Source organism: Sparus aurata, chromosome 13 (assembly GCF_900880675.1).
Source record: "Sparus aurata chromosome 13, fSpaAur1.1, whole genome shotgun sequence".
Lineage (NCBI taxonomy): Eukaryota > Metazoa > Chordata > Actinopteri > Spariformes > Sparidae > Sparus > Sparus aurata.
In genome coordinates, this window is record NC_044199.1 from 24,770,402 (window position 1) to 24,782,938 (window position 12,537).

Here is a 12,537-nt window from a genome sequence, read left to right on the forward strand (position 1 = left end):
CTAATGTGAGTGCAGTCTATATGATGGGATGATTTTGGACTTACTGCGTTTGAGTGTGTGGCTCTCTGTGGTCCAAGTGACTGCCAGACTGGGGGCACTAGAGGGGGGGTGGCACTCTTAGCTGGACTGCCACGTCCCATGGCATTCATCTTGGCAGCATTAAGCTTCTCCTGAGAGGGGGAAAAAAAATTATGTCATCTGTTTACACATGAGAAATACCCAGCGATTGATGAGAATGAAGGATAGGAATACTTTTGACTTTATTTACACTGTCTTTAAGGCTTGTGTTTTTTGTATTATGTGATGATTGACTACTACTACGACTACTACTACTACTACTACCTGATGGTCCAGGATCAGCTGGGTCACTCCACCGACCATGTCCTGCAGTGCCATGTTGCTCAGGCTTCCACCACTGCTTGAACGCAACTCCTGAACAAACCTCATCAAGTCTGGCCTGAACACACAAAGTAAATAAATCAATATTGGCTTCACTTGAAGATTCAATTTATTCATCACTATACAACGCAGGATCATAAACAAAATTATAGTTGTAATCACTTTATGCTGGTGCTCTGTTGATGGATATTGCTGTATTGTGTGCCAGCAGGCTGAACAGAGTAATATTTGTCCTGCAAGTTTCTCCAAGTTTAAATGTTTCCTCCTTTTGTTTGCTTGTCTTTCAGAGGCCCACAGTGTCTTTTTCATCACATCTAAACTCTTACAATAAATGCAGTTGTGAAAATTAAGTTAACAGAACTACCTTATACACACCAGCTCTCTAAAATAACTTTGATTTTTTGTGTTGATAACGATTATAAAGTGGCTCCTAATTTTTCAATGCCAGGATACATCAAAAATATATATACGGGATCTTTTAATTTCAAATCTTAAAAAGATTTTTAGTTCATACGACTGATTGTGTAGATAAAACTCCAGATTATGTTGCAAATAAAGCATTGTTAAAGCATTTTTCAAGGATTTTCTTTTGATTTCAACCCTTTTCTTTTAAACTTCCATGATTTAATGAGCCCTGTACACAGATACTGATATCTCTTCAATTAGCTAATGTTAGCCAATTTAGCTGTAATAGAGTGGACTAAAATCTAAAAACACAAAGACGACCATCTGACAGGCTGAACTGCCAAGAAGGCAGCCATCTGTTACAAATCTGGTTACAAAATCTGGGAAAGAAAAGAACTGAGAGGAAAATAAATTAATATGATTCAGAGTTCACTTGCATGCAATGGAAAGAGTAGATAACTTTGTATCAGTATTACCTTGTGTAGTCAGGGAACATGGTGGCCAGGCGCTCCATGGCTTTATCAAACACAGTGCTGTGTGTGTGTGGAGGCTCCAGAATCCTGGCTGGGGGTTTGTGGAGCGTCTGAGGCGGAGCAGCCGGTGTCTCAGCTGCAGGCTGCTGGAGGAGCGGAGGAGAGCTGTGGGAGGCTGCAGACGAAGGGACAAACTCTTTGGCTGCTCCAGACAGCTGCAATGACAACAGAACACAGGAGAGGGTTATAATTTTTCTAAACTGATTCGGTCATTACTTGTAGCTTACAATTGGTTTTGCTACTGTTTATCATTTCTGATTGACATATTTTACTATTAGAGATTCACAAGGTATTCCTGGGCTCAATTTTTCAATTTTTTTTTCAATTTTTCTCAATTCAAAAAAGTATTTTTTTGGCCTTTTATGCCTTTATTGATAGTGCAGCTGAAGATATGACAGGAAACAGGGTGAGAGACAGGGGGAGTGACACGCAGCAAAGTGACCCGGGTCGGGAGTCGAACCCAGGTCCACTGCAGAGCCTCGGCACATGGGACGCGCGCTCTAACAACTGAGCTAAACAGCGCCCCCCTGGGCTCATTTTGTCTGGATGTTTTGGGTTTTTTTTTACCATTTGTCTGCCAATAATCTTTTACATTCAGGGTCGAATCAAAGAATAAGAGCCAGAAATAATTGTTTTGGTAAAACCTGTGAAATCCAAAGAGTATATGTACGTGATATTTGGTCACAATGACAATTTATCTGTAAACATTTAAATATTAATTTAGTAAATGTCACGGTCCTTCTGGTGCACTTCAATAGCCAGGACAAAAAGATGTCTTTATATTACTGACTTCATAAAAAACAAAAATGAAAAAAGGTATTTAATAAATTGTACTGGTTTGGTTGAGCTGGTGAAATGTCTTACTGTTGCAGCTGGAGGTTCAGGATGGTTGTTGATGTTGACTGAGAGGAGCTCGCTGACTCTTCTACCGTTGTTCACTTGATCCATCTGCTCCTGGAACTGTGTCTGTGCAACACACAGAAACAAGTCTTAGTAAACATCTGGTTTAACACACGCATCCAATCCAACATGGATCTTTACAACTGTAAGTTCTGGACACTAGTGGCACTAGACGACGCTCGATTAATCAATACATTTCTTTTGGTTCATAAATTGACAGATAATAATAAAAAAACTGCCTCTTAAAGCTGTAGCCTGTAACTATTTTTTGGTTACATTTGCTAAAATTGTCATTATGATCAGAGAGTAGAATATGATACAGATCAGCTGTGTAAAAATCCACTGTCTGTGGCTCCACCCAGTGGCTGTAATTTGATTTGCAAGAATCCACCGCTCCTGTCTCAACACAACCAATCAGAGCCAAGGGGATTGTCTGAGAACTACTTTCAAGCTCAAACTGTAAACAGTGGTGGAGAACAGACAACAACAACAGAGCAGAAACATGCCCCACCATTGCCCACGTCAAAGAGAAGAAATAAGAAGACTGACAAAGAAAAGCAGTGTTAAAACAAAGCATTGGACCAAGCTAGAGAGAAAACAAGGATAAATATCGGAGCTTCATTTCGGAGTTGGAGGGCGCTGTGGGATTTCATTCTATGTTTTAACCACAAGGCTATGGTGGCGGCGGTTACAGTAATATTCGCAATTGCACATATCGCCGAACGATGTTGCAGTCCAGCTACGTAGCTTGCTGCTAAATCTAGCTTGTTAGCTTGTATGCGAACTCCATTGTTTAGCATTGTCTTTATGGCTACTGGTTAGCAAAAGTGTCTTTCAAGTGACCAGGTAGTTATAACGTTATGTGTTAAATAACGTTACTCATGCTTCAGGAAGGCAGCATGGTGATGATGATTACCTGAATGATTACCTGGTAACTCTGTCTACCATGATGTGAGGAATAGTGTTCATTTCTCGGGATATCTACAGTGACTCAGCATGAGGCACTCATTGTAATTTAGTTGTATTGATCAGAAATAGAACAACCGGGAGGCTTATGTTGTTGTTATTTTTAACGCAACGTCTTAGAGCTGTGCTCATTCAAATTTTCAGGCGGAGACCACTTTTTTCCTCAAAACTCCAGATTGCAGCTTTATGTTGATTCATTCAAATATCTTGTTTTGTCCAACATCAAGATATTTGAAGATATTTTCAAGATAGTCGGCTGCATATATGAAAAAAAAACAAAAACCACCTAACCCTGAAAAAATTCTAACAAAAGGTTTCTCAGTTGTTTTTTGTTGTATTGGGTGTCCTTAATAACATACTTAAAGTTTACCAAAGTTTGACCACTAGAAAGGTGTAATTTTCAAGATGGCGTCCAAGATGGGCAGGAAACCCTAAAATATCCTAACTCCTTCATTATTTGACCTAGCCATGTAATCTTGGCGTCTAACCCCATGTTTTCTGGGTGTATGAATCCATTGGACTTGTCTAAATTGCACTGACATGATTACATACTTGGAATACATGATTTTGTGAGATTACTGTAAGGTTTTATCTTTGTTTGGGGTGAACCAGAGATGTAAATGATTTAGCCTGTCATGTAACGCCTACTCAGTAGTTTTTGAAAACATGCGCGCTTTTTTTGCTAAAACACAAACTTGACATTCAATGTGAGAGTTATTGCACCCAAAAGTAACTTAAATTGGAGTTGTGTAACTTTGATCATAAACAAGTCTGAATTAACCCGAACAGAAGCCTGTGCGTGAACCCTCTAAAATGGTCACTCATTTCAGTTTGAATAAGGTTATACATATGTAATGCATCCTCTATAGATGTTTTTGAGTCTAAAGGTGGCAATATACTAAACCCAACAAAAATACATTCACAACGTTCAGCAATTCAGAAGATAGTGGAGGAGAATACTGACATGTGATATTGCTTGCCTCATTGAAATTACAGCACAAATGCTTAGTGTCATTTTATGGGGGTGTCAAAAGAACATTAGACAGATTTCTTTTTTTTTCTTTTTTTTTGTTATAGATTTTATATACAACAATCAAAGAACCAAAATAATATCCAAACATAACCCACTCACAATAAAAAAAAAAATACCACATTAAAACATAAATTATTACATTCGGATCATACCATTTTTTGCAATGACTTATATTGATCCAGAACACTCATAAAAGGCAAATTATATATGAGATTGCCAGATTTTTAAAAAGTCTGAGGATCTGCCTTTACTACTGTAATATATACTGTCCAGTGTGAGGTAGCTTAAAAGTTCATTCCACCAGTGCACTATTACTGGGGGTTCGGATTCTTTCCATTTTAAAGTTATACATTTCCCGGCTGCCAACATAGCAAAATGTATATACCTACTCTGATGTTTATTCCACTTGTCAAACATACTAGTTATTCCCAAAAGACATAAACGAGGTGACAATGGAATGGATATATGTAAACACTGAGATATCAACTGGATAACAGAATTCCATAAAAAAGGAGAGTGAGTCACATGATCAAAACATGTGAAAAAATGTTTCTTTTTTTTTCTTACAACGCCAGCAGAGAAATGACATCTCACTGTTCACTTCACGTAGTTTCTCTGGAGTGTAATAAATCCTGTGTATCATCTTAAATAAAGCTAGTTTATGTCTGCTGATGTTTATGCAACATCAGCAGACACCTTAGCACACAGCACTGTAGTGTGTATGACTCAAACTGAATAAAAAAGTAGTTAAAACAGTGTGTTTGTGCAAGCAGCTACTTACCTGTTTGTTGACATCGGTGTGTTCCGGTAGCTAGACCAAACTAGCATATCCACCGAGTGTGCAATTAACAGGCTTGACAGGCTATTGTAAGGCTCATGGCTCATGACAGGTTGTAACATGGACATGTACATTATGAACAGAAACACGAAAATGCTGGATTACGTTTCCGTCTCCGCCAGTGAGGGAGTAAGTGCACGCTCGACAGATTGACTAGTTTGGTCTAGCTACCGGAAGACGCGGATGTCAACAAACAGGTATGTAGCTGCTTGCACAAACACACTGTTTTAACTACTTTTTTATTCATTTTGAGTCATACACGCTACAGTGCTGTGTGCTAAGGTGTCTGCTGATGTTGCATAACTTTTGGTGTGAGATGTGGAGCATGTGAAGACGCTTAAAACCCAGCGTAAAGTTCTGACCCCATGCTGTTAGCGTTCAATGCTAAATCTCCGTTCACGGAGGTCTGTAATGGTTGGACCAAATCTGTTCGCGTCTTCGGTACTGGCAAGTCAAGGGTAGCTTGAGCAATGAAGCTGCATGTTTAAATCGACCGAAGTTCTCCTTTAAATTGTAAGAGCATTTATGAACTTGCCTACTAACATAATACCAATCCTCTTTCTGAATTTCCATATGAAGATCTTGTTCCCACTTTTGTCTTACATTATCATTATTTACTACAGAACAATCTATAAAGACACAATATCAATTAGAAATAACTTTCTGCTTGTCCTGCTTCTTAATGTTTAATATAGAATCAATTTCTGATGGGGTGGTTTCTTGAAGAGAACCATTTTCAATATCTAATGCATGTCTTGTTTGAAAAAATCTAAATAAATGGGAAGGAGGGAATCCATATCTCTGTTGCAGCTGAGCAAATGAAAGAAATGTCCCATTATCAAACAGATGACACAATTCTTGGATACCTTCATCATACCATAATTTAAAAGTGTCATCCATACAGAATGTAATACTTGGGTTCTTCCAAATTAGAGAAAAAGGAGAAAGAAAAATCTTATAGCTTAACAGTTTATGAGACAACTTGCAAATGCTGAGGCTGTTTAAAATAACAGGATTCTTGGTAAGTTTATCCACTACTTTGAACTCAATATATAGTAACTGTTCCAAACTGTATGGATACATATCAAAGGATTCTATTTTTTTCCATGAACATGAAATATTCTGAAAATTCTGAAATAAATATAAAAACTTAGGCAACACAGACATTTTAACTATGTTAACTCTACCAATCAGATAAATTGGAAAAGGAAATTAAAGGTGTCTTCCCGTTTTCTCGGAATAAACATACCCAAATACTTAAAGTCCGTGTAAAGCAAATTCAGCCATTTTCTTCTAAACACATTAAAAAGGTCATAAATGTATTTTCTTAAAACATGTAAAAAGCCATTCAACCATTTAGAATTTAATTTTGGAGCTAGGCTCACAAACTGTGTTTCAAAATTTCTGTGTTCAGGATTTAATGGGTGGGTCAGAAATCATGGATAAACCTGGCCCTGCTGCGGAAGCAGTATACATTCAGCGCATTAGCTTCGGTGGTTTTTCCGCTTGCTCTCGAGTCTTGGATAGCATCTCTTAGAATAGTTTGCAGCTAGCTAATCAGTCAGCTAAACAGTCATGTCTCCTCCACATCACTTGTGCATCTTTCCTGGATGCCACAGTGTGCAGGGTAACGACGCTTTTAGCTTATTTAAGTTTCCTAAGGACGACAACGTAAGGGAACGGTGGATCGATTTTGTCAAGAGGAGCTACTGTGGAGAGTTCAAAATCACCACCATCACCCGTCTCTGCAGTGTCCACTTTACCCCCGATAGTTACAGCAACTGTCATCAGGTAAAGTCTGGATATCTGAAGAGTCCGTTGATGCTGGTCAGTGGGGCTGAACCGACCCTCTCCGTCCCCGGCTTGGACGGCGCATGCTCTCATCTCCGCCGCCAGCATTACGATTTTGTGCCTGCCTGCGACCGTCCATGCCCATGTAATGTTGGCAAATGTTACTGCATTTAATCATGACATGGTTTGGCCTCATTCCCTGAGCGGAGTCCATCTGACAGCACAATGATAATCTACAGGTAATATTTCATGTGCACCAAGCTATGGCAAGGAATTATATGTAGACTGGGGTTTTACATTTGTGTGTAATGTAAAACATGGACTGTGAGGAACGAGGCTGAGCACTATCAGTGTCTGACTCAGAGTCAGTTTCTGGCTCTGATGGTTCAAACAGGTCGGGCTGGGTCCGTCCGATGATGCTGCTAGCTTACATTGTTACTGTAGGTTACGTCCTTGTACAGTACACGGAGGCTCCCCTCCCACGCGTGGGCGTGGCTCCAGCGCCTCTAACTGACACGCCCCCAGCGTTTCACAGCAGAGAGAAGTGCTTGTTTTTCCATGATTTTGAGACCAAATTTTATATACTTATCTCTTTCAAATTTGGCTCAGTGGTCAATGACACATGTTTCTGTGGTGTGTCAAACTCATAACACAACTTTATTTCTGCTTTACACGGACTTTAATACTTTTAGTAGACCATTTCCAATTAAGATGGTTCCTCAATAAAGTATGGTCGAAATTCAAAATTGGCATTATCTCTGTTTTATCCCAATTAACCTTGTAGCCTGATAACTTCCCAATTTTTTCAAATAGATATAACATAAATGGCATAGAATTTAAGGGGTCATGGAGATATAACAAAATATCATCAGCATACAGAGATATGAGATGTTCCTCCTTCCCAATCATAATTCCTTTGATATGATCATGAGACCTGATCATTGCAGCCAACGGCTCAAGAGCAATGGCAAACAATGCAGGGGACATCGGACAACCGAGAGAGCAGAAATGTTTTAAGAATAGTTGGTGTTTATCTTTACAATGGCCAACTATAAAGACTTGATGTCCAGTGCCGAAACTTAGGACCAAAATTAAACCTTCTAAGGACAGACGTAAGATATTTCCTTTCAACTCTGTCAAATGCTTTTTCAGCATCGACAGAGAGAATAACATTTTGAGAATTTAATTAATTTGTATGGTAAAGAATGTCAAAATACCTGCGTAAATTGTCAGTAGAGGTTCAACCACGAACAAACCCAGTTTGATCTAGATGAATAATACTAGGCAACACCCTTTTCAAGCCGTAGTGCTAGAACCTTGGCAATGATTTTGTAATCTACATTAATAACTGAAATTGGCCTATAAGAGGCACAATGGAGAGGATGTTTATCTTTGTTTAAGAGAAGGGTTATAGATGCCAAACATAAAGACTGAGGGAGACAGCCTCTCCTAAAACAATAAATCAGGCAATAAATCATTTGCAAATTGACTATAAAACTCAACTGGCAGGCCATCTAAACCTGGTGATTTGCCTTTTTGAAGTATTGCCATAGCAGACAGGAGTTCTTCTGAAGATATATCTTTTTCTAAACTTTGTCTATCAACTTGTGTTAAAACAGGCAGCAAAATCCCAAAAGGATTTACACTCATCCGGCTCAGATTGTGATGTAGAGGTATACAATTCAGTATAATATGATTTAAAGACACCATTAATTTGAATCTTGTTTTCTAATTTTAACAATTGTTCTATCTTCTGATTCCTTTTGTATCTATCTAACTAGTAATTTGCCTGCCATTTCCCCTTGTTCTAAATAAGATAATTTTGATTTCTTCAATGCCAATTTGCTAGCGTAGGTATTAATGGAGTTATATTTCAATTTAAGATAATCTATCTGCATTAGTAAATTAGGGTCCTTGGTTAAATAGTGTTGCCTCTCCAAATTAACTATATCTTGTTCAATGCACTTCAACTCATTTGTTGTTTTCTTTTTTAAAGATGAGGAAAAGGCAATTACACATCCTCTCAGCCTTCAGTGTGTCCCATATTATTAATGGGAATGTTGCACTGTTTTGGTGCACCTCAGAAAAAGTTCATAAATGAGCCTTCATATAAGTTGTAAAATCCTCTTTTGAGAGTAACATAATGTTAAATCTCCAGGGTTTGGGATTTGACAATAGTTTTACAAATTCTATTTCAAAACTCAATGCAGAATGATCTGAAAGAATCCTTGCATGGTAAAAGCAGTTTGTAACTTTTGAGATAAAATTAACTGGGATAAAGAAAGAATCTATTCTCGAAATTGTACTTATTTTTCACATAAATATGCTAGTAACCAATTGCTTTAATATATAATTGTACTTATAATCACTTATCTATCATGCAAATATGCTAATTAGAATATTACATGGCCAAAACATGTATCAGGCACCAGTGTTCCTGGTCTAGGAGGAATACAAAGGAGTAATGGTCATTTAAGGACCTGACGGCCTCCATTTTGAAAATGGGGCCTTTCTTGGAGTCAAACTTTGGTAAACTTTTAGTATGTTTTTAAGTACATCTGATACTACTGTAAACCACTGACAAACCTTTTGTTAGAATTTTTTCAGGGTCAAACCATATTTGCAGCTGACTATATGTTAAATTTATTATAACGGACAACTAATAAAACCTGTGATTTTCTGATGATGCGATGATCCATTTGTGCTTTTCAGCGGTTTCATCGTCATACCTCTGCACTGGAGATTTTTTTCTCGATCTCTTGAATGCTGGCTCTCAAGCTGTTTCTGGTGATTTCCAGGTCTTGGTTTTGGAATCTGCAAGAGATTAAAGTCATCACACTTCAAACTGACACAGGCTGTTCTCTTTAGATCATAGCTGTGATTTCACTCCTCTTACCCGTGTGCTGCGTCGTCCAGTTTAGTCAGCAGAGCTTTGGCGCTTGCCAGCTCTCTGTAGAGGTCGTATAATCCCTGGTCGCGGTTGCTCTCCACCACTGACAACTGGAGGAGAAAAACAAATAATTTACTGAAGCTGACAGTGATTGATTTAACAATTTGCTCACAGAAAAGCTGAGAGGAAGAGTGAAACATGTGAACCTTAACGATCAAATCCATTGTAACCTTTTATTCTGCAGATGTTTTGTCTGCTTTCCAGTTCACCATGGGACCGGGAGGACATTTCATTGTTTCCAAAACAAAGTTTATTTGGGTGGCCTAACCAGCTATATCAATGGCAGCCCAAGTATATTTGGTAACTAATTTCATATTCAAATATTTTTTTAATCCGTCCAAGAGAACGTAGCCGCCATCCACGACCAATTAACTAATAGACAATCTGCCCTTGCTCTCCCCCCTCCCATCTGATCACACTCTGCTGCTCTGCAGACAGTAAGAGAGAGATGCTCTAGTTTTACACCACATTGACTGTGATGCAACCTCTCTGGTGGGTTTGATTGGCTGAATAACTACAAGCTTCTTCCACACACAGCTTACCTGTTATGACAATGGAAACGGGGGTGAAAAAATCCTAAAGCAGAGGTGTGTTTTTTGGTCAACTTTAGAAAATGTACTGTTGATAAAGAAAGCACATAACTTTGTGGACAATTAAAGCACCCGTGTGTAGGCAAACTTTTAAAAAGATTCTGAAGAAAGAAAGTAGATTTTCATTCTCAGGTTGTGTGTGTGCGCGTGTGTATATATATATATATATATATATGTATGTGTGTATGTATGTATGTATGTATGTATGTATGTATGTATGTGTGTGTGTGTGTGTGTGTGTGTGTGTGTGTGTGTGTGTGTGTGTGTGTGTGTGTGTGTGTGTGTGTGTGTGTGTGTATGTATGTATGTATGTATGTATGTATGTATGTATGTATATATATATATATATATATATATATATATATATATATATATATATATATATATATATATATATATAAATATAAATATAAATATATATAAAATGGGCTGTCAAACAATTAATTTTTTTAATCGTGATTAATCACATTTTGTCCATAGTTAATCGCAAATTAATGGCAATTTTTTTGGCACATTTCTTTCTGTTCTAAATGTACCTTAATGTATTTTGTTCATGTTCTTAATACTTTTAACAACATAAAACTGCCAACATACATACATACATACATGTGTATATTGTCTTTAAATATGAACTGGCTATCTGATTAATAAAAAGTCTGATTAGGGTTTAAGATTAGGACCAACCTGTGCCGTGTTAGACCTCCCGGTGGCCAAGGTAATCAAGACCTTACAGCGCTTGATCTCATCCTCCAGACTCATCTTCTCAGCTGCTGACTGATTGCTGAAGGAACAGGAAGAAATGAGTTTAAAAATGGCTGAGAGGTTATTTTGAGTTTAATCTACACCCGTCGCTCATCACTCACCTCAACTCGAGGAAATCACTCAACTTTGCGTCATAGTCAGCTTTCTTTTCGCGGATGGTTCTGGCAAGTCTATGCATTGGAAAAGAAACAACACAGATGTAAAAAAAAAATAATAAGAGATCAATCATCACAGCATCAGTAACCATACGGCAAACATTACTAAGAGATATAATTCATACAGTACTGATCCAGCTGATCGTATTCGGTCTTACCTGCCGTGTTCCTCCAGAATCTCTTCTGTCTCTACTTTGAGCGACCTCAGTGTTTCCTGGTTGGCCTTCTTCTCCTTCTGGTCCTTCTTCACCTCTTCTTCCAGCTTCTGCTGGAACAGTGCCAGCTCTTGGTTGGTCACCTTTACAAAAGAAAATGACCAAAAATAGACAGTTTAGCCATTCAGATGCAGCTCATCGTTTTATTAATTCATTCTAACGGGTATTGGGACATACTTGTATATTGACAGTGATCTTCCGTACTTCCTCCTCGAGGTGAGCAACATCTTCTTTGTGCTGGAGGTTGACTTTGTCAAAGCTGTTTGCCATTTTCTTGATCTGCCCCACCAAGTCCTTGTTGCTCTTTAGTTTTTTGTTAATGTCACCCTGGAAGAAGAAAGAAGGCAACAACAAAACTCAGATAACAACTTAACCTAAAGCGATTAGTCAGCCAAGAAGATGTTGGCCAATGTTTGGTATCTGTGTATATGTCGCCCATGAGTGACAAGGAATTACAGGACTGAAATGCTTAACTCTGATTGAGGTTGTCTAGAAACACTTTTCTGTCAAATGTTTCCGTGTAAATTCAGCACTAATTTAGACAAGTTTTTTCAGAAAATCTGTGGCAGAAAATGTAAACTAATGCATCAATTGATGTTAGTTCATTGAGGTAAGCAGCTGGTAATGCTTTTCTGGCCTAGTGGCAACAACTCAGATCAATATGTGAGTTTAGTCATTCAGTCTATAATAGAGACATAGAAGCAGATAGAAACTGTACCAGCCTGACTGGATTGAAGGCCAGTCCTCATTTTTTGGAGATAAAAATAAGGTCCCCAGAAGACTGTTTGAAGCTAGAAAAGGTGGCAGTTTGTCGGTTTTGGATCTGACTCTGTTACTACTACTCTCTTGGATTCACTCAGGTTTGGATAGTTGCACTCTTTTCACAAATAATGCAGCAAGCTACATGGAACTCACCGAGCTGGTCTCAAAACGCTCATGAGGCTCAGTGTTCACCGCTACACTCCTCATGGTCTCCTGACATGTCTACGAAAAGATTAAA

The 12,537-nt window shown here is 38.3% G+C and overlaps 1 protein-coding gene across 2 annotated transcripts in view; it reads right to left on the reverse strand.

Annotated features, from left to right (window-relative positions):
• ttc3 (tetratricopeptide repeat domain 3) overlaps positions 1–12,537 on the reverse strand; it is a 42,120-nt gene that overhangs the window by 981 nt on the left and 28,602 nt on the right. For both annotated transcript variants that reach the window (XM_030437576.1, XM_030437575.1), the window contains exons 34-44: positions 12,453–12,521; positions 11,715–11,864; positions 11,481–11,620; positions 11,269–11,337; positions 11,090–11,186; positions 9,762–9,865; positions 9,595–9,679; positions 2,202–2,303; positions 1,281–1,492; positions 343–457; positions 45–170 (exon numbers count right to left, since the gene is read on the reverse strand). In XM_030437576.1, coding sequence (XP_030293436.1) covers positions 45–170; positions 343–457; positions 1,281–1,492; positions 2,202–2,303; positions 9,595–9,679; positions 9,762–9,865; positions 11,090–11,186; positions 11,269–11,337; positions 11,481–11,620; positions 11,715–11,864; positions 12,453–12,521 — 1,269 coding nt within the window. The remainder of the gene's footprint in view (positions 1–44; positions 171–342; positions 458–1,280; positions 1,493–2,201; positions 2,304–9,594; positions 9,680–9,761; positions 9,866–11,089; positions 11,187–11,268; positions 11,338–11,480; positions 11,621–11,714; positions 11,865–12,452; positions 12,522–12,537) is intronic.